The sequence below is a fragment of the Chelonoidis abingdonii genome, chromosome 11 (assembly GCF_003597395.2).
Source record: "Chelonoidis abingdonii isolate Lonesome George chromosome 11, CheloAbing_2.0, whole genome shotgun sequence".
Classification (NCBI taxonomy): Eukaryota; Metazoa; Chordata; order Testudines; family Testudinidae; genus Chelonoidis; species Chelonoidis abingdonii.
Window position 1 is genome coordinate 33,814,080 of NC_133779.1, and position 18,756 is coordinate 33,832,835.

Here is an 18,756-nt window from a genome sequence, read left to right on the forward strand (position 1 = left end):
TACTTACATTTCAGTGGATAGTAGATAGAGCAGTATAAGCAAGTTATTGTCTGTATGAAATTTTAGTTTGTACTGAATTTGCTAGTGCTTTTTTAAGTAGCCTGTTGTAAAATAAGGCAAATATCTGGATGAGTTGTCTTCCAGGGGGTGCATCCTCTGCCTGCCCCCAGGGGTATGTGTACCCCTGTTTGAGAACCACTGGACTAGAAGGTAGTTATTGTCGTATCGTCCTTTAAAAATTGATCATGGAAATTGCAGAGTACCACCCTTGTCTTCAGTACCAGGTTGTAGACGGTCAATGATTGTTTGGTCAAAGAGTGCATTTCCTTCCCTCTTCTCAACATAATGCTCTGGGTTTATGATTTCATTTGCTAAACCGTTAGTCCACCTTCTGTGCTTTAGTGCACAGCTGTGAGACCTTCCCTCTAGGACAGTAATTCTCAGCGTTTACTGTTCTGGGACCATCTTTCCCATTCCAGGACCCCTGTTCCATCTAGCGGGGAACCCTGGCCCATACAACAATATGGGAAAGGCAGCAGGGCGATCATGATCCCTTGGCACTTGTTTGCAAGCCCAGAGCCCAAGGAAATAAACCCCTGATCTAAGAATTTCAGAAATAAATAGCTGTAATTTGTCCCCATTTTAGAGATGAGAAACTGAGGCACGGAGAGACTAAGTGACTTGTACACGCTAGCGCTGACTTCAGTATAACTTAAGTCACTCAAGGGTGTGGAAAAGCCGCTCCCCCGAGTGACATAAGTTACTTCGACTTAAGCGCTGGTGTAGACTGCGCAACATTGGCAGGAGACACTCTCTCGCTGACAGAGCTACTGATGCTCAGGGAGGTGGAGTCATGATGCTGACAGGAGAGAGCTCACTCGCCAGCATGCAGCGTCTGCACTGGCAGCAGCTACATCGGTGCAGCTGCGCTGCTGCAGCAATTCTAGTGTTGAGGAGTCCTAAGTAACTTGCCCAAGGTCTCACAGGAGTCTGTGGCAGAGCAGGGGATCCAGGTATTCTGCGTCTCAGGCTTGTGCCCTAACCACTCAACCATTCTTCCTGCCTTCACTGGGCCATCCTTGCTATTGATCTGTGCAGCGCTGGGTGTAGTGCTTTAGCTGCAATCTTACCAGAGCTCTATAGAGAAGGATGGTCCTCTCTCTGATTTTGACATGCCCCTGCAGCCGAGAATTGCATTGGCTTTTACTCTGCCCCAGGTCTCCTGACCTCCCTGTCTCTCCAGAACGTGACTGTCACTGTGTTTGCTATGCCCTCCAGAGGAGTTCCTCTCCAGCCTCGATCACTATGAAATCGCTTTCCCCATCCAAGTGGACCAAAACGGGGACTTCCTCACCTTTGACATGAGAAGCCAGCTGAAGCGGCGCTCCCGGCGCAGCCTGGGCTCCCTGTCCTATGATGCCGCTGAGCGGCGAGTCTTCTACAAGGTCTCCGCCCACCACACCCAGTTCCTCCTCAACCTGACCCTGCACTCCAACCTGCTGGCCGAGCACTTCACGGTGGAGTACTGGAAGCGGGACGGGGTGGACTGGCAGCACGACTTCCACGAGGACTGCCACTACGCGGGCCACTTGCAAGATCAGTACCTGAACTCCAAAGTCGCCATCAGCAACTGCAATGGACTGGTGAGCTTCCAAAGGGATCGTAGGACAGGTCCTCCCGGTTTGCCCAGCCAAGGGCGGTATCAATAGTTAGGGCTGCCAATAAAATGGAACAGATTGCAGCTTCCCTGATCTTCGTTACAGAGGTGCAACCAACAAAGGTGACTGGTCCCAGCATTCAGTGCTCTGTTGTGATGTGCGTGGCCAAGCGGGCAGAGCTGAGATGGGACATTGCATGCTGGGATCCATCATCTCCACTGGCCGTAACTCTCTCTCATAAAGCTGAGGGTGACCAAAAGCTAGTCGAAGGCCCACGGAAGCCAGTCAGTTTCCATTGACGTCAATTGGCCTGGGATAGGGAGACCTATAGACCCCACTTTGATTACTTTAGCTGCCAGAGACCCCAGCCCTGTGCTCCTTTGCCTCTTTCTGACAAACAAACGCTGCGTTCTGCATGTACTAGTGAGCAGTGAATTCCAGGAAGGGGCCAGACTCTGAGACAAGCCCTCAGAAAGTAAGTTGCCGATCCAGACCTGTGTAGTTAATAAATTGTCCTTAGAGATTGCCACCCAGTTGTGTTTAAACTGCTGGGGGGAAAAGAATTGCCTAGTGATGCCAGACAGCTGGATTGCAAACCTTGCATCGTTTTGCCCTGACAATACCTTCATGAGAGACGGGGCAGTGCTGTCACATTGTGATGTTAATCTTACCAGGCAGGGATGCGGTGTGTCATCTGAGCGGATTCACAGAGAGGGTATATTGTGCATATGCTGTGAGACTGTCCCGTTTCCCTAGTGCCTCACTGGTCACATTAGCATCTACCTCGTTACCTTCTGCTTTCCCTTGATGGCAGGTGTGGTATCTTGGGGGCTTCCCCATACATGGGGCTTGGTGCTGCTTCCAGAGAATAGCTTGCCAAGTATGATACCCTGGTGCCCCCAGAGAGAGGGATGGAGCAAACATACTCCACAATGGGGTAAACATATGTAGGAATTGATTTGGTAGGTCAGATCCTCCTTTATGCCAAGGCCCCTCGGTCAGTGTAAGGGCATTAACATGGGCATGAATTTACACTGCCTTTAATGCAGCTTTACGTTGCCATTGAAAAGGCCCCAGTGTAATGAGAATCTGCCTCGTTATGTCAAGGATCTTTTTACTATGTTTCCATCCCACCCCTGGCACCAGGGTTGCAGCCTGGATCATTTCCCCTCCCCAGATTGCTGTGTCAGAATCGGCTCTCCATGCATCTGAGGGTAAGCGCTCCAGTGATGTCCTCGTGGATTTACTAGGACTCAGAGGGTGAGCTGCTGGGTGCATTGGGCACTGCTGGCTCGTAAGGGATCTGGTATCAATGCCTTTCCCACAGTGGCCCATACGTCCCAGGACATCTGATGGCCAGACAGTACTTTGACCAAGCCCAGAAAGTCCCAGGGGAATGGAGGGGGGATGGAGAGATCCCGATGACAGACGAACACCCAGCCCCTCCTTGGGAGGGTGCAACAGGGCAAGAAATAAACCCTCTGCAAGCCCAGAAATCTCCCCATTACCTAAGCGAAGTCCCACTGTCTTGGGGAGCTTATGGACATCAGTGTGGGGGATGAGGGAAGGGAGTCCAGCTGCTTTGGTTGGGGGAGTCTGGCCACATCCAAGCTGCGCCCAGCCAGGTCACAGGGCGGCCTTCTGGGGAGCTGACCCCATTAGGCACCAAACCCCCCATCGCCCCCTCACTCAGCCATCATGCTTCCTCCCTGGGCCCTCAGAGTGCAGGCAGCTAGGGCTGCTTGGGACAGGAAAGAGGATCCTAGGTGCAGGGCCGGCTCCAGGCAGCAGCGAAGGAAACAGGAGCTTGGGGAGGCCAATACAAAGGGGTGGCACGTCTGGGAATTCAGCGGCAGGTCCCTCAGTCTCTCTCTTCCTCTTTGAGCTGCCGCCGAAGAGGAAGAGAGGGAGTCAAGGACCCGCCGCTGAAGAATGGAGCAGCATGATTGAGCTGCCGCCGAAGTGCCACCAATTAGCTTTTTTTTTTCCCACCACTTGGGGCAGAAGAAAACCTGGAGCCAGCCCTGCCTAGATGCCAAGAGCGTCTCGCCCTTCCCACTCTACTTGCTCTCCTCACTGAACAGAACCGTCCAACTGTCACTCCCAACTGCCCCAGCACCCCCGACTGCCAGGGCACCCCCAGACCCCAGCATTCCACCCGGCAGCCCCCCAGCCACCCGTCACCATCCCCACACCTTCACACCCCAGCACCCCCGACTGCCAGGGCACCCCCAGACCCCAGCATTCCACCCGGCAGCCCCCCAGTCACTCATCAGCACCCCGACAGCCTCAGACCTCAGCCACCCCCAACTGCGAGGGCACCCCCAGACCCCAGCATTCCACCTGGCAGCCCCCCAGCCACCCGTCACCATCCCCACACCTTCACACCCCAGCACCCCCAACTGCCCGGCACCTTCAGACCCCAGCATTGCATCCGACAGCCCCCAGTCACTCATCACCACCCCAACACCTACACACTCCAGCACCCCCGACTGCCAGGGCACCCCCAGACCCCAGCATTCCACCCGGCAGCCCCTCAGCCACCACCAATTGCCAGGGCACCTCAGGCCTCAACATTTCACTCAGCAGCCACCCACACAACCCCAAACCTCTTCCCCTTCCATCTCTCTCTCTCTGTTTTCCTCTCTCTCACCGGCTACCTCTGTCTCCAGTAAAATACAGATGGAAAAGACCTATTAGTTCATCCAGACCCTGTCCCAGGGGCCAGTGCAAGATTGTTCCTTATGGCCGACACGCCCCATGCCAGGTACATGTCCTCTGACTTCTTGCACCCATTCACACGGAGCAAAGTTGAGAGGAGATGTAAAGTGGCCTGTACGTTAGATGTTGCTAAGCTGGTGCCAGTTGGTGTAAGTTGTATATGAAGGGGGTAGAAGCTGGATGGGTGTTGCAGGAAAAGCAACTAACATGAGGAGAGAGGCTGAGAAGGGGTAACATAAATCAGGCCATCCCTTGTTCTCTGAATTTCCTGCTATTCCTCTCTGGTGCATGCACCGCTGCCTCAGCACGTAAGTTACACCAGCTCACACCCAGTCAGTGATGTATAACTCACACCTTATGTCCCACTGATAATTACACAGATACACATTGACTCATATTGCTAGCTACCTGTGCGTACACACACACACACTGCCCAGATAGCTAAACCCCCACTGAGACATCTACACCGCACTCACAATCATCTGAACACACATGCAGATCTGAACACATCTATCTCCCATATCCATTGCTACCCACAAATGTGCACACATCCCAGGACTGAGAGTTGCCTCATGCAATGTGCTCTTTGCTACGCTTCATTTTAAACAGAATAAAAGTCACCGAGGCTTAAGTTGTCGGAAGCGAAGGGCAGAATGGTCAGGATTCCAAAACATGCACAGGCTGTTAGCTGCCAGCAAGGCAAGGCCGCCAACAAGCCTGCAACGAAAAACAGCTGGAGGCGGCAGAAAGTAGGCCCAGCAGCTCTCTCTGCCTGGGCCCTAAAGGGGAACTGAAAACCTTGCATTATACAAAGCAAGATTTCAATCCACTGGCTGCTTGGGTTCCCCGAGACCCAGGTGCATGGGAGCACCACAGATAACCTCAACTCAGAGGGAAAGAGTTGAAATCACACTTTCCTTCCTTTACCTCCCGTGACCTGAGTTCACAAGACATCATTCCTCCTGCTGCTGCTAGGGACAAGAAGCAGTGCAGTCTGGTAGTTAGGAAAGTTGGCTTGCAAATCAGTACGTCTGCGTTCAACTCCCTCCTCTGCTGTTGAATGGCTGCGGGCCTTGGGTAAGTCACTTTGCTTCCCTGTGCCTCAGTTTCTCTATCTGTAAAAAAGGGCTAATGCTTCTTACCCTCCTTTGTGAAGTGCTCTGGGGGAAACAGGCTAGGCATTAACATTAATATTCACGGGGAGGCGCAGCCTGTGGAATTCTGAGCTTTTGACAGGGTTTAAAAACATTCCAGTTCCTCCTTAATGCTAATTACTAACAGGTTTGATAAAGAATTTGATTTAACTGGTAAGTTATTCCTATTATGAGTTGTATTGCAGTAGGGCCTGCAGGCCTCCCATCCAAATCAGGATCCCATTGTGCTAGGGGCTGTACAAACCCGGGGTAAATATCATTGCTGCCTCTGCCAAAAAGAACCCAATGGTTTATAATCTTGCAGTAGCAATCGGGACTGATAAAACCCTATGAGCCAACATTCTATCCCTGTAGACAAATACATACCGTAGATTTTAAGGTGTTTGGGGCAGGGACTGTCTTTTTGTTTGGTGTTTGCATAGCACCTAGAATAGTGGAGTCCTGCTCCATGACTGGATCTATTAAGTACTACTTCAATACAAATAATAATAATGATTAATAAATACTCTAGTGATTGGAGCTGTGTAAATACTTCAGACACCCAGGCCACCTATGGGGGCCCTCCTGTGCAGTCAGTTCTATCTGACCATCAAGGACTATGGAATTCATTATTGTGCATCCGTCTGGTTTTCCTTCTGAATCTTGAATTGTTCAGGCCTTTACATTTGGAATGAGCAATACTTGGGATCAAATCCTGCTCTCACTTTGGTGTGAATCAGAGTCATTCTACTGACTTCATTGGAATTAACTCTGGTTTTTACACCAAGGGAAGTAAGAGTAGAACTTGGCCCTTTTTATATGTTGATGTTGGAGGTGGGGTTAATTTCCTGATTGCAACATTTTTAATTTAATTAAGACTGGGGGGCAGGAAAATGACCTTGGAAGTCAACATAATTCGCTATCCATCCGAGTTAGACCCAAGATCTCTGCCCTGGTGAATATCCCCCAACTCTGGCTTTATCTGATTATCATTACTGGCCCCTATGTCTAGACTGAGCCTGTCTGTCTTTCTCATTTTTAAGAGGCAGCCCATCCCCCTAGTATTTGAACCCCTTAGTGCTGTGGCAGCTGAGAAACTTAGCCCCCCAACTCCAAACTTCCATGTATTTTGGGGGGAAGTTTGGATCCAGAGCCTAATCCAGACATGAACTTTGTGGCTTGGATCCCTCTCGAGTCAAAACTCGTAAGAAAGACAAATCAAGGCCCAGTCCTCCAAACACAGGTGTGCTTAACTTTATTCATGAAGCTTATATAATAATCCTGAGCTCTTACATCGCACTTTGCATCCGCAGATCTCAAAGTGCTTCACAAAGGAGGCAAGTGTCATTAGCAATATGACGTGTAAGTGTTTGCCGGCTCGGCGCTCAAACCCTCCCAAGCCTGGCTGTCAGCGAATGGGATAGACTATTCAGAGCCCATCCCTGCTCTGCAGGTGACTTGAGCAAAGCGCAGACAGTATGTCCGGCTCATCTCCCCCACAAACCGCAGCTACATCTCGAAGGACTCCATTCCACCCCCTTTCAGCAGCCAGATGTTATGTCAGCAACCCAAGCCATTCAGCCTGGCCCATTGCAGAGCTGCTTTTGGACCCCAGAAAGGTCAGAGCTTCACACACGCACGGCCAAGAGAGGCGGTGGCATCCCCTGCACACTAGAAACTCTGCAGTGGTCCCAGAGATGATGTCCTGGGCAAATCAGTAGGGTCCTTTTCTAGCAGCACACAATTTCCAGGCAGTTCCATGCTCTCACTTCCCGCTGTTTCACCATAGGCCGGCAGTGACCTCCTTCCCCCTGTCCCACAAAGTCAGCAGCCAGCTGGCTTTGCAGGCCGACGCTCGGCTTTCTGTTGGAATCCTCGCCAGGCTAACCTCACACTACCTCGCTTGTGTATGAAAAGGTGGAGCCGGGCCAAGAGCAACAGAGCTTGGTGCAGAAGGAAATCCCCCAGCACTCCGTGGAGATGGGGACTTTGCAGCTTGCACACTGCCCTGATTCAGCTTTCATAGCGGGGAGAGGGGGGGAGAAGGAGACAGAGAGAGCCCTATTAAGGAGGCAGCATAGACCCCCCCAAAGAATGCTCACCCCAACTTTCCCAGCAATCATTCTTTTACTTACATAGCACCTTTCATGCAAGGATCTCAGAGGGCTTTATCGATCTCCAGTCTCACCCCCTGGAGCAAGAAGCTTGGTGTCAAGCGACTTGCCAGAGAACAAGCAGTGGGAGAGATTGGAAGGGAACCCAAATGTTGCTATTCCCAGGTCTGTGCTTTAATTATGAGCACCGAGAGGAAGCATGGCCCAGTGGTTAGGGGATTAGCTGGGGAGACTCGGATTCACTTCACTGCTCCACCCCTGATTTCCTGCGTGACTTTGGAGAAGTCGCTTGGGTTTGTCTACCTGCACAATTAGTCTGAGGCAAGCTGGGCTGTGAATCTCCCGCTGATGGACTGTCCTGACCCACCTGAGCAGTTCCTTAATGCCCTTTGATCTATGCCTGTTTCCAAAAGGCTCATCAAAGCGCATTCATGAACTGTTAGTGCGCAGCAAGGGGTCCATATGGACAGCTGGTCCGCGGCAGGCTACTGCAGGGCAGATTCACACCCCGATTTGCTGGGAGCTCCAGGTTTGTGTAGACAAAGTCCTAAGTCTCTTTCTCCCTCCGTTCGCCGATTGTGAAATGGGGTTAGCGGCACTTCGTACCTTACTGGGGTGGGGCGAGGATAAATACATTAACAATTGTGAGGTGCTCATGTACGGGCATAATGGTGACCATGTAAGCACTTAAGAGAGAGAGGCTTCCCCCAGGCCATGCAGCGCTGAGCTCATCATAGAATTTAGGCTGGCAAAAATCCTTGTAGGTCACCTAGACCATTAGTCTGGCCTAATGAGTCGGGCAGGCTCTAGGGAAAAGTATTCGCAGGCATCCTCCTGCTGGTTCTGAATTGCATTTCGAGTGGTCCCCCACCCTCACTTGACTGCTTTTCTCGAGGGCAGAGTTTTGCTTGCACACCTGTTTGCAGAAAGCAAATTGTGCAGCCACCACTGAGATATGTTCAATCAAGAGAGGAGAAAAATCAGAAGTGGACGTTGGTCAGGGACCAGAAGCAATGCCAGCGGACTTGGGCTATGTCTACACTGCAGCACTCTACTAGCATTGCTATCGCACCATAGCTTTGCCAGCATAACCCTGAAGTGCAGATACAGCCTAGGCCAAGCAAAGGGGTTTGTCAGTGGGTGTAGAGACACCACCTCCCCAAGCAATAGTGCCTAGGTCAAGGGAGGTATTCTTCCATTGACCTAAATGTTCAGTGTAGACCAAGCCTTAGCTGGCCAATCACCTAGTGTGAAGGAAGAAACATAATGAGGAAGCTGTGTGGCCCAGTGGGTAGACACTACCCCCAGCCTGGGACTCTTGAGACGTGGGTTCTGTTCCCATCTCTGCTACTGGATTGCTGGGTGACTTTAGGCTAGATTTTCAAAGGTATTTAGGTGCCTGAAGAGGCAAACAAGTGCCTAGTGAGATTTTCAGAAACATCTAGGTCTAGTCATCGAAATACCTTTAAGGGTTTACCTCCTCTGTGAAGTACGTGAGCTCTATGGATGAAAAGGACCATATAGGAACTAAGTATTACTTTGGCTAATACTGAATATATGAATGCTCCAGGAAAACAGTCATAGTTCCACAATCAACCCTGGACTAAGCTCGCAAGCAAGGCTAAGTGTCAAGGTTCAGTTCTGTTCCTATTTCATCCACAGCAGCTGATGCCTCTGACCCTCTTTGTCCCCTGGGGGGTGGAGTTTTGCAGATGGGAGAGAGCGCCCTGCTTCCCTCCTCACTGCCCCCTCCCTCTCTCCTTTTACAGCACGGCGTGATTGTTGCCGACGAGGAAGAGTATTTCATTGAGCCTCTCAACCTGGGAGCCAACATGAGCACAGGGAGTGAAGGCGAGGGAAGCCCCCATGTTGTGTACAAGCGATCGTCCCTCCAGCACTTGCACATGGACGCGGCCTGTGGCGTTTTAGGTATCGATGTCAACAGACAAACCCTCAAATCCTCCCCAACGCTGTGATATTCACTTCCACGTGTACTAGATTATCCCACTGATAGAGCCAGATTTCTCTCCCATCCATGAGAACCTGGCGTTGCCAAGGTTGTTTCAGAGAGGCCAGGAATGCTGAGGCTATCACACTGTACCTCTGTCCCCTTCTAACGCTTAGGCCACATATAAAAGATTACAAGTCAGCTACTGCCTGTAAACTAATGGGATTGGTTCTTTAGCTCAAAGAGATTTTAGATCCAGAGGTCGTGAGTTCAATCCAGGCAGATGATTCAACTAGGAACATTGTTCCAAGTGCCCGTACAGGGACTAATCCTGTACACATGCCATAGTCACCACACAGGGATGAAGGATCCCTTTGGTGTCAGCAGGGATTACATGCAGCTATGGTAGTTATAGGCAGAGCTGGCAGCACCTGGCTGTTGTTAAGGTTCCCTGACACTTTCCATTATAAGACCCAGTTTCCAGTTGCTTATAACTTTACATTTCAGCCCACACAGTTCAGCCAATTCCGAGACTGGGTGCAGTGAAAAATGTATTGCTTTGCTAATGTTAAAAAATCCTTTTCTTTGAGAAGCTTTAGCAACCTCATGCTTTGTAGCAAGGACTTGAAGTTTGGCAGGCGTGTGGCCTTTGAGTCAGGGATGTGGCTTTTGCTGCCCCCATGAAAATCCACCCAAATTTGGCCAAGTTATAAGCCTCTGAAAAATTCCAAGTTTGCACATGCTCGGTGGAGACTTTCTAGAGCTTTGGTGTTAAATTCCCTGAAGATTCTGTCCACACTGAACAGGAATTGCTGGGCCAGGCCTTGGTTCAGACGTTAGAATGGAGAGCTGGGAGCCAGCCTCAACTGTGGTCTCAATGCCCTCCCACCTCGCTGAGCCCAGGCATGGGGGAAAAGGAAGCCATCTGGCTCAAATACAGAGGGGGACAAGAGCTGGAGTGGGGGCTGGGGTATTAGATTGGGACAAGGAGCTTGGAGGTGTTTGGGGGCAAACTGAGACCAGAGGATGGCGGGAGGGTTAAGGGGAGAGGGAAACTAAGGCTGGGTGTTTGGGTGGGGGAGACTGGGACTGAGAGCCAGTAGGTGCAGAAGAGATTGAGACTGGATGAATAGCATGCAGCGAATAAGGCCTAGAAGGACCTACACTGAACAATGAGGAGAAAAGAAAACATGGACTAGTTGCTCGTTAATGGAGCACCATCCAGCCCATGCGCTGGGTACTGTGGAAAATTAGCATGTGCTCATGTAATTAAAGGGTGCACATGCACAAGGGGATAATGATGAATAGTGTTCTGAAAATGTGTGTGTGAGAGAGAGAGAGAGCAAAATATATACAGTTAGGGTTAAAGGAAGGAATCCCTCCTCATCGCATGCTCTCCCATCACAGTCTGAGAATGAGCCTCTGAACTGGTGAGCATGAGTGTCTGTGTGACCCCAATACCCCCAAACCATAGACCTGGATCCAGACTTTGCATCTTAGGTGCCATCTTGAGCATGTCCTGTGCATGCGGGTATCTGTGTAAGCCGGTGAGTGTTTGTGGGCCTCTCCGTTCTGGGTGGGTGGGTGAGCGTTGTTACATTGGAGTGAGCACAGCTGAGGTGTCTATGCATGGTGTGAGGGGGGACTGTAGATTGCGTGATTCTTTGTGTGGGGTTAGGTACACGGTGGGTGTGTCTTTATAGTACCATGAGTGTTGGTGCCTGTGGGGGGAAGGGTATCTGGGGGGGAGAGAGGTTCCATTGGGGACGGGGAGCAAGGAGGGAGGTTCTGTGGGGTGGGCGGATCTGGGAGGGAGGTGCATTGTGTGAGTATCTCTGTATTGGGGGTAGGGGTCGTGTCTCTGTGTGAGGAGGTGTGAGGTGAGGTACTGTATGTTTGGGTGTGTGCTGTGTCTATGTGTATGTGTGTGCTGTGTCTCTGTGTGTCTGTACTGTGTGTGTGTGTGTATGTGTGTGCTGTGTCTCTGTGTTTGTGTGTGTGCGCTGTGTGTCTGTGTGCTGGAGGCGTGCTCTGTTCATCAGTGCCTGGTGTTTAGGGGCACGGCACACCCTGGGTAGAGGAATGTCAGTCCGCGTGTGGATGGTGCCGCTCCACCCCTCATCCTGGATCTCTGGTCCTGGTTGTGGCGAGTTGGGGGTCTGCCCTCCGTTTGCCAGGTGGGATGAACCCAAGGCCTGGCCCATGTTTGGGCTGGAGCCTTACACTTCCGTTTGTCAGTGTGAGTCACATTTGCACTGCTCCGCTGTCGGATGCTCCATGAACAGGGTGAGAACACCGAAGCCATTCACAGGAGAGAAACAGCCGCTTCTGAGAGTCGCCATGGGCTCTGGGAAGCATTGGGAAAGGAGGGCAGCTATGTATTTACCTTCCTTTCTTACCCCTGCACTGGGAGAACCCTCTCCCTTCTCCTCACCATCTGTGCTCTTATGATCGGTGCCCTAGAAGAGCATAAGACAGGACTCCTTTAGAGGTGATGAACCCCCATATACGGATGGCCCCGATGGTGCCCGTAAAAGTGTCCTTTCCAGCTGCAAAACTTGTGCCAATCTCCATTCTGCAGAACGATACTGAACCCCGGCCTATGGGCCCCACTTTGCTGTCACGAATCATTTCTGTCGTGCCAGCCATACCAATCCCCAGTGCCGTGCAATCACAGGCCTGTGATCAGCTGGCAAAGAACTGCTCCCTGCCACAGAGAGCCTACGGACTAAATGATCTGATTATGCATCATATTCTAATGAACTGTGTGGTGTATGCACACGTGTGTGTAGAGATGAAGAACAGTGGTTAGCCTGTGACCTGGGTCACCTGCGCCCTGTTCCCTGCTCTATCACAGACTGTCTGTGTGACTTGGGGCAAGCCACTTAGCCTCTGTGACTCAGTTCCCCCTCTGTGAATGGGGGAGAACAGCACGGCCCTGCCTCCCTGGGGTGTGGTGAGGAGAAAACATTAAAGATTATCAGACACTTCGATATTACATTTGTACCTGAAATACATAGTGTGTGTGGAAGGTCCTGCAGTGGGAGGGGAGATTCTCCTTTCGGGCCAGGGCCCCTGTTTGGGGAGCAGGGGGATCTGAGATTCATCCCGATTATCTGTAGTGTATGGCAAGGTGACAATCCCAACCCTAGGCTGCCCTGGGTAGGCTCCTGCTGATTGCACTAAAGGAAGATGAAAGAAGAAGCTCCCCCACTACAGGGTTCTCTGTCAGGATCAGAGAATGCAGAGAGGCAGCTACTCCCAGCTGCCCCAGGCCCTTGGAAAGTTTGAATGTCACTGCAGAATGTGTTTGACCCAGAGCACATAAATCCAGCATCTCCCTGACCTGCTGAGGAAGCGCAGTTCTAAGGGCTGGTGACTGAGGAGGGGTCTAAGGCGAACTCCCACCTGTGCCTGCTGGAGCATCAGGAGATGACCTGGACTCTTCTGGCCCCGCATTACGTGAGGCAGCCAGCAGAGTCCCCTTGTGCTGATTCTTTGCCACATTTCCCGGCTTCCAGACGAACGCGAGTCTGTTTCCAGTTGTTTCTTGGAAAGCAAAGACCACAGAGTAAGAGCCACAGGCCAAATACAGCTTAGAACAACCACAGCACAACTGGCTGCAGCAGCGACACCCCTCCCATCCCCTGCACCCCGACCAACCTTGCCTGCGTGCAACAAAGAACTCCTCCCCATCAGTCCCAGTGGGCTTGCCCAAGCTGCCGCAAGGCAATGACTGAGAGTCACCTCTCCCTGATGGCCAGAGGCAGCAGCATTCCCACCCAGGAGGACGTTATGGATTGAGCCTCATGTCAGGACAGAGAGGACATGAATTCGCCTCGCCTCTGGTTTCCCAGTCGGTGAGGTCAGTGGGAGCATTGGCCGCAGCCTTCCAGCAGACTGCAGCTCCCAGAATTCCTTACAAGATGCTTCTCCCTAGGGACAGTCACCATGCATGTTTGGCGGTGGGGAAGGAGCATCCCCAGTGAGGATGAACCCATTGGGAGGCAGCCAGTTGGGGGGCAGAAGGCTCGGTGCATCAGCTGGTGGCACCAACTGCTCTTGGAGCTTGCAGCAAAATACCACAGTCCTGCTGCTGCTTCGCGGTACGTCCAAATGGCAAAATAAAACCTCCAGCAGTGAGTCTCAGAGCCCAGATCAGTGGACTCAGGCTCCTGCTGCGAGGATAAAAATAGCCATGTAGATGTTCCCGCTTGGGATGGAGCCCAGGCTCTGAGACCCACTCTCCTCACTGGGTGTCAGAGCCCAGGCCCCCTTCCCCAAGCAGGAATGTCTACGCGGCTATTTTTAGCCCTATTTTTAGCATGAGCCTGCCAGCGCCAGTCAGTTGAGCCAGGCTCTGAGATTCGCTGCTGTGGGGTAGTTTTTTACAATGTAGACGTACCCTTAGAGGTTGCAGCTCTTGCTGCAGGGGGACTCTCGAATCTCAAACTCGGGTCCCGGCAGATAAAAGGGAAAGAAAATGATTTGCCGTTGCCTTGTTTTCAGGTTATTTCTTTGTAGTTTCTAAATCTGCACAGCTGACGGAGCAGTGGTCCCACGACAGAGCAGTGCGCGGGCCGCGCTGGGGAAAGGGCTCTGGCTCGGGATAGCAGAAGGTGCCACTCGCCTCAGCATTGAAGTGCAAGGGCAGATGGCGAGGAGGGTGGCTCCCAGGGCTGGGCAGCAAGGGGAACTGGCAGGACAGGGCTGTGATGAATCTCATTCACGTGCACCAAAGCCAGAAAGCCCCTCTCTCTCCTCAGATGAGAAGCCCTGGAAGGGGAGACCTTGGTGGCTGCGGACGCTCAAGCCCTCCCCTCTGAAACCATCGAGCAATAACAGCCAGCGAGGCCAGCTGCCCCTGAAGAGATCCGTCAGCACCGAGCGCTACGTGGAGACCCTCGTGGTGGCCGATAAAATGATGGTGGGGTACCACGGGCGGCGGGACATAGAGCAGTATATCCTGGCCATCATGAATATTGTAAGTGTTATACCCATATCACGGCCCCCCAGGGTCCCTGTGGCCCCCAGGATGGGAGCCAGGGGGACAGCCGTGTGTCCACACTGCTGGATAACTGGGAGAGGCTGCCAGGGAGCAGGTGGGAGGTAGACTGAAGAGTGCTGCACTCAGAGGGCACCCCGTCTCCTGGAGGATCATTGGCAGCCCTGGGGCAGGTCACAACCTGAGTCTAGACATGGCCTGGTCAGCCTAAAACACGGTGACCCAAAACCCAACTTCTGTATTTGCTGGGGAGGACGGATCACAAAAGGCCGGACTGTGCCTGTATCTCACTCGGCCAAGCAGGGCACAGTAAGTGGGAGAAAGCTCTGCCCCCGGCTTCTTGTTCAAGCAGGTAAGATCGACTCAGCTAGCTCTTGGGTCCGGGTTTCGTGTGGGGGAGACCCAGTGCTCCCATTTCCAGCACATGGATAGGGAGAGGTTAGAGAGAAGTGGGGAATGAGCGGACCATTTGGAGGGCTGCAGTGACTTACTCCCCACCCCCAGGGTGAGGGATGTCAGGAGCAGAAGGCCCTCCACGGCTATCGCTGGGGTGGAGCAATTACACACCACCCTTTACTCCAGGCAGAGCCTAAAGTTCTTCATGTAGCCCATAGGGACCACTTCTGGAGTCAGGTGCTAATGTATGTGACTAGGAGTGGCAAAGTCTAACCCCACACAGCTGTGCTGTAGGGGGGTGGTGTCATGGAGTCCCTAGGCGATGCTCTGGAACTGCTCTCCACAAAGCCAGTCAGGACTCTGGGGAGCCTCCTCTCCCTTGGAGCAGATTTTTTCAGGGCAAGAAGCTCACACGGCTTCACCTCCTGGGTCTCTCCTTGGAGCATTCAGCATCCTCTGCCCCTCTGTGCACTTCCCACTGTGAGCCCACCCAGGCGGGGTCCTGGGGAAGCCACAGGGTCCTGCAGCCCCACTTCGCAGTTAGACGTGACTCTCAGCCAGCCAGTAAAACAGAGGTTTATTTGATGACAGGAACACGGTCTAAAACAGAGCTTGTAGGTACAGAGAACCCCTTGTTTTGACCCTTTGACCTTCACAGCTGCCCTTGTTATATTTTCTGTTGTCCTCCGTAATTATTTGAGTTCCCGGGCTCGGTGCATCCTCCCCAGAACCCAATAGGACCAGGTGCGGATTGTTTCAGAGGCAGGATACCAGGCGAGATGGATTAAGGGGATGCCCTGGGTGTGCTGACTCCTGTGTTCCCGTGAGAAGAGACAGGCTGGGAAGTTGTTGACAGCAGGTGTGAAAGCCTCTCTTTGCTGGCTCTTTGCCCCATTCCCTGCAGGACACCGTTTAGCTAGACTTGGGGCTTGTTCTGTGAGTAGTTTCTAATTGTTGCACGTGATGTAAAACATTCCCCACGTTGTTCCCTGCACCTATGCATGGTCCTCAGCAACGTTCAGACCCAGGGACAGTGCAGCCCCAAAGCCAGAGGCCTTCACCCTCTGAGCTCCTGCAGAAGATCCAGAGAGGTGGCACTTTCTGTTAGATTCAGGGCAGAGCCAGAGCCCCGATCTGAACACCCTTGGCCTTTGTTAGGTTCCGAAATCCAGATCCCAATGTGATGGCTCAAGCCCGTCACTGGCTATCATGTATCTTGAGTTCAAGCCTCCCCACAGTGGAGGGCGAGACCTCTACACACCAATAAATGCTCGAGCAGACCTAGTTCTTTCCAGCAGAAAGCAGCAGCGTGCACGTAAGATGCCATCTCCCCCATGCTGAGCTCATTTTTAAGACTTGTCTTTTCTTGTTTCTTGGAGGTCAGGTTGCCAAACTTTTCCAGGACTCAAGTCTGGGCAATATTGTCAATATCCTTGTGACCCGTCTGATTCTCCTCACTGAGGACCAGGTAAGGTGGCAGCAGAGCTTCTGGCTAGTGGGGGAGCTTTGCCAACCCCATCCCCCTCCACCCTAGCTGTGCAGTGTAGTCATGACCCCCTGACCCGGCAGTGCTGCCCTGGCTTTGTGAAATCTTGTATTTTAACTGTGTGGTAAAGCTGTGAACTGCTGCTGAATGGTCCGGGTTCCATGCAGCATGCACCTGGTGTGCTGCTCAACAAAGCAAGTTCTCCCAGGTGCAGCACACCTGCTGTGCTAGAGACCAGACCACGTTTGTTCAATCAGAACTCACCTGCCATGCCCTTGAATGGACCCAAGCATTTACTGGGGGTTTGATTCTCTGTTCGGACAGAGTGGAGAAGGGGTTGCTGCAGGGATTCAGTTGCAGTTCTCCTCCCAGGCAGGTCCCATATCTTCTGCTGTACTTTCCCCTCCTCTGCCTGCCAACCAGTCCATGCCCACAGCCCTACTGTGCAATGGGAGAAGGAAGCAGTGCTGGACTTAGCCCCCGCTCATCTAGGGAGGGGAAGAGCACCTTCTCCATGTCACACGCTCTCCTCTTGCTTCTGTTCCAGCCCACCCTGGAGATTAACCACCACGCTGGGAAATCCCTGGACAGTTTCTGCAAGTGGCAGAAATCCATTGTGAACCGGAATGGCAATGGGAATGCCATCCCTGAGAACGGTATAGCCAACCATGACACCGCCGTGCTGATCACCAGGTAAGGCCCTCGTGCTGGCCTGTGCTCTCTGGGTCCCTCCTCGCTGCAGAGGTGACCCAGACACTTCCCCAAGTGTTGCCCCCAAACCTCTTCCATCCAGACACAAACCCACCTCTCCTGGACATGGAGCTGCTTTACCCCAAGGCTCGCTGGCCCTTCTGGGGCTATAGGCTAAAGCCCAAGTGAGGCTTTTGCCCAGGCTAGTAACCCACCCGCTTTGCAGTGAGGACGCAGGCTAAACCACGTGAGTCCTGACAGTCCTTCGATGCCTTCCCAGAATTCGCCCAGCCTGGCTAGAAGCAGTTGTGCTGAAATCAATGGGGTATAAGCACATGTCCAGGTGCTATGGGCAGTACTGTTCTGCCTGTGAAAGTATGACCACAGTGCAGATATGAGAACTGTGCAGGGTTTAACTAACCCGGGGCATTGTGTCACGGGCTAGCCCCACTTGGAGCGCTCTCCTGAGGCACGCCATGGCACAACAGGCCCGTCTGCCTCAGTGTCCCTCGTTCAGAGACCCAATAACTTTACTCCAGGTTCTCCTGCCTCAATAATACCCCTCCCGATCGAGTTTATTACAAAATCGTTGTGCAAAAATCCCAAAACATCAATCCCAACCCATAGTCCATTTGTCAGCTCCTGCGCATGGAGTCCTTAAAATCCCAGGGCGTCTAGGCCCTCGGCGCCCCACGTTCCACTCTCTAGTGTCTTCTGCCATACCTGGCTTGGTCCTCTCCTGTCCTTCTGCCAGGACAGCCACCCAAGTTCTTCCAGCTGGTCCTATTTCCTTCCGAGGGGGACCCCCACTGCCTCTCTTCTGGAAGATCATCCTCACCAGGGGAGCATCTCTCACTCCCCCGGTCCTCTCACTCTTTCCCTGGGTCCAGCTCTGCAGCGGGGAGATGTCAGCAGATAAGTTCCTCCACTGCCCCGCTGCCTTCAGCCTTGTCCAGCCCTCAACTTCAGCTCTCTGGGTTAGATGTCAGCAGGCAACGCCCTCTGCTGCTCTCTGGCCTTCAGCTGTCTTCAGCTCTGGCCCTCTGGCTAGATGGAGTCGGCCAGCAAACCCCTCTTGCTGCTCTCCTGCCTTCAGCCTTCTCCCAGGAACCAACCACTACTTCCTTCAGGTCTCTGGCAGCTCTCATCGGCCCTGTCCTGACTGATGCAGTCTCTGCTCTAAGGCAAGCCCCAGGTGTCTCTCAGGTGTCCTTGTCCCCATCTCCGCCCTCATGCCGCTGTACTAGTGGTTGGCCGGGAACCGTGCACCAGGATCCAGCCCAGGGATCCTACAACCCCCAGCCAAGGTCTGCTCAGTCCAGCTCCTCGGTGCTGCTTCCATAGCCTTTTCTTCCTACTGTCCGACCTTTGTCAGGCCTTCTCCCCCCGAGCCTCTCTAGGTTCTCCCGTCCTGCAGGGCTGGGAGTCTCAGGACTCGCCCCTGGAATTCCCCACAAAATCCCAAACTAAAAGTATAAACATAAACCAAACTTCTGCCTTGCTTGGGCTTGACTTTTCATTCTCCTCATTTTCCTGGCTCTAGTCCTCGTTTAAAGACCTTCTTGCACCCTCCCCTGAAGTCCAGCTCCTGCCCTTTTATCGGGA

The 18,756-nt window shown here is 52.6% G+C and overlaps 1 protein-coding gene across 1 annotated transcript in view; it reads left to right on the forward strand.

The window, feature by feature from the left end:
* Nucleotides 1-18,756, forward strand: part of ADAMTS10 (ADAM metallopeptidase with thrombospondin type 1 motif 10) — a 96,436-nt gene that overhangs the window by 17,021 nt on the left and 60,659 nt on the right. The window contains exons 3-7 of the mRNA XM_075071357.1: nt 1,279-1,643; nt 9,396-9,555; nt 14,341-14,558; nt 16,360-16,443; nt 17,009-17,154. Coding sequence (XP_074927458.1) covers nt 1,279-1,643; nt 9,396-9,555; nt 14,341-14,558; nt 16,360-16,443; nt 17,009-17,154 — 973 coding nt within the window. The remainder of the gene's footprint in view (nt 1-1,278; nt 1,644-9,395; nt 9,556-14,340; nt 14,559-16,359; nt 16,444-17,008; nt 17,155-18,756) is intronic.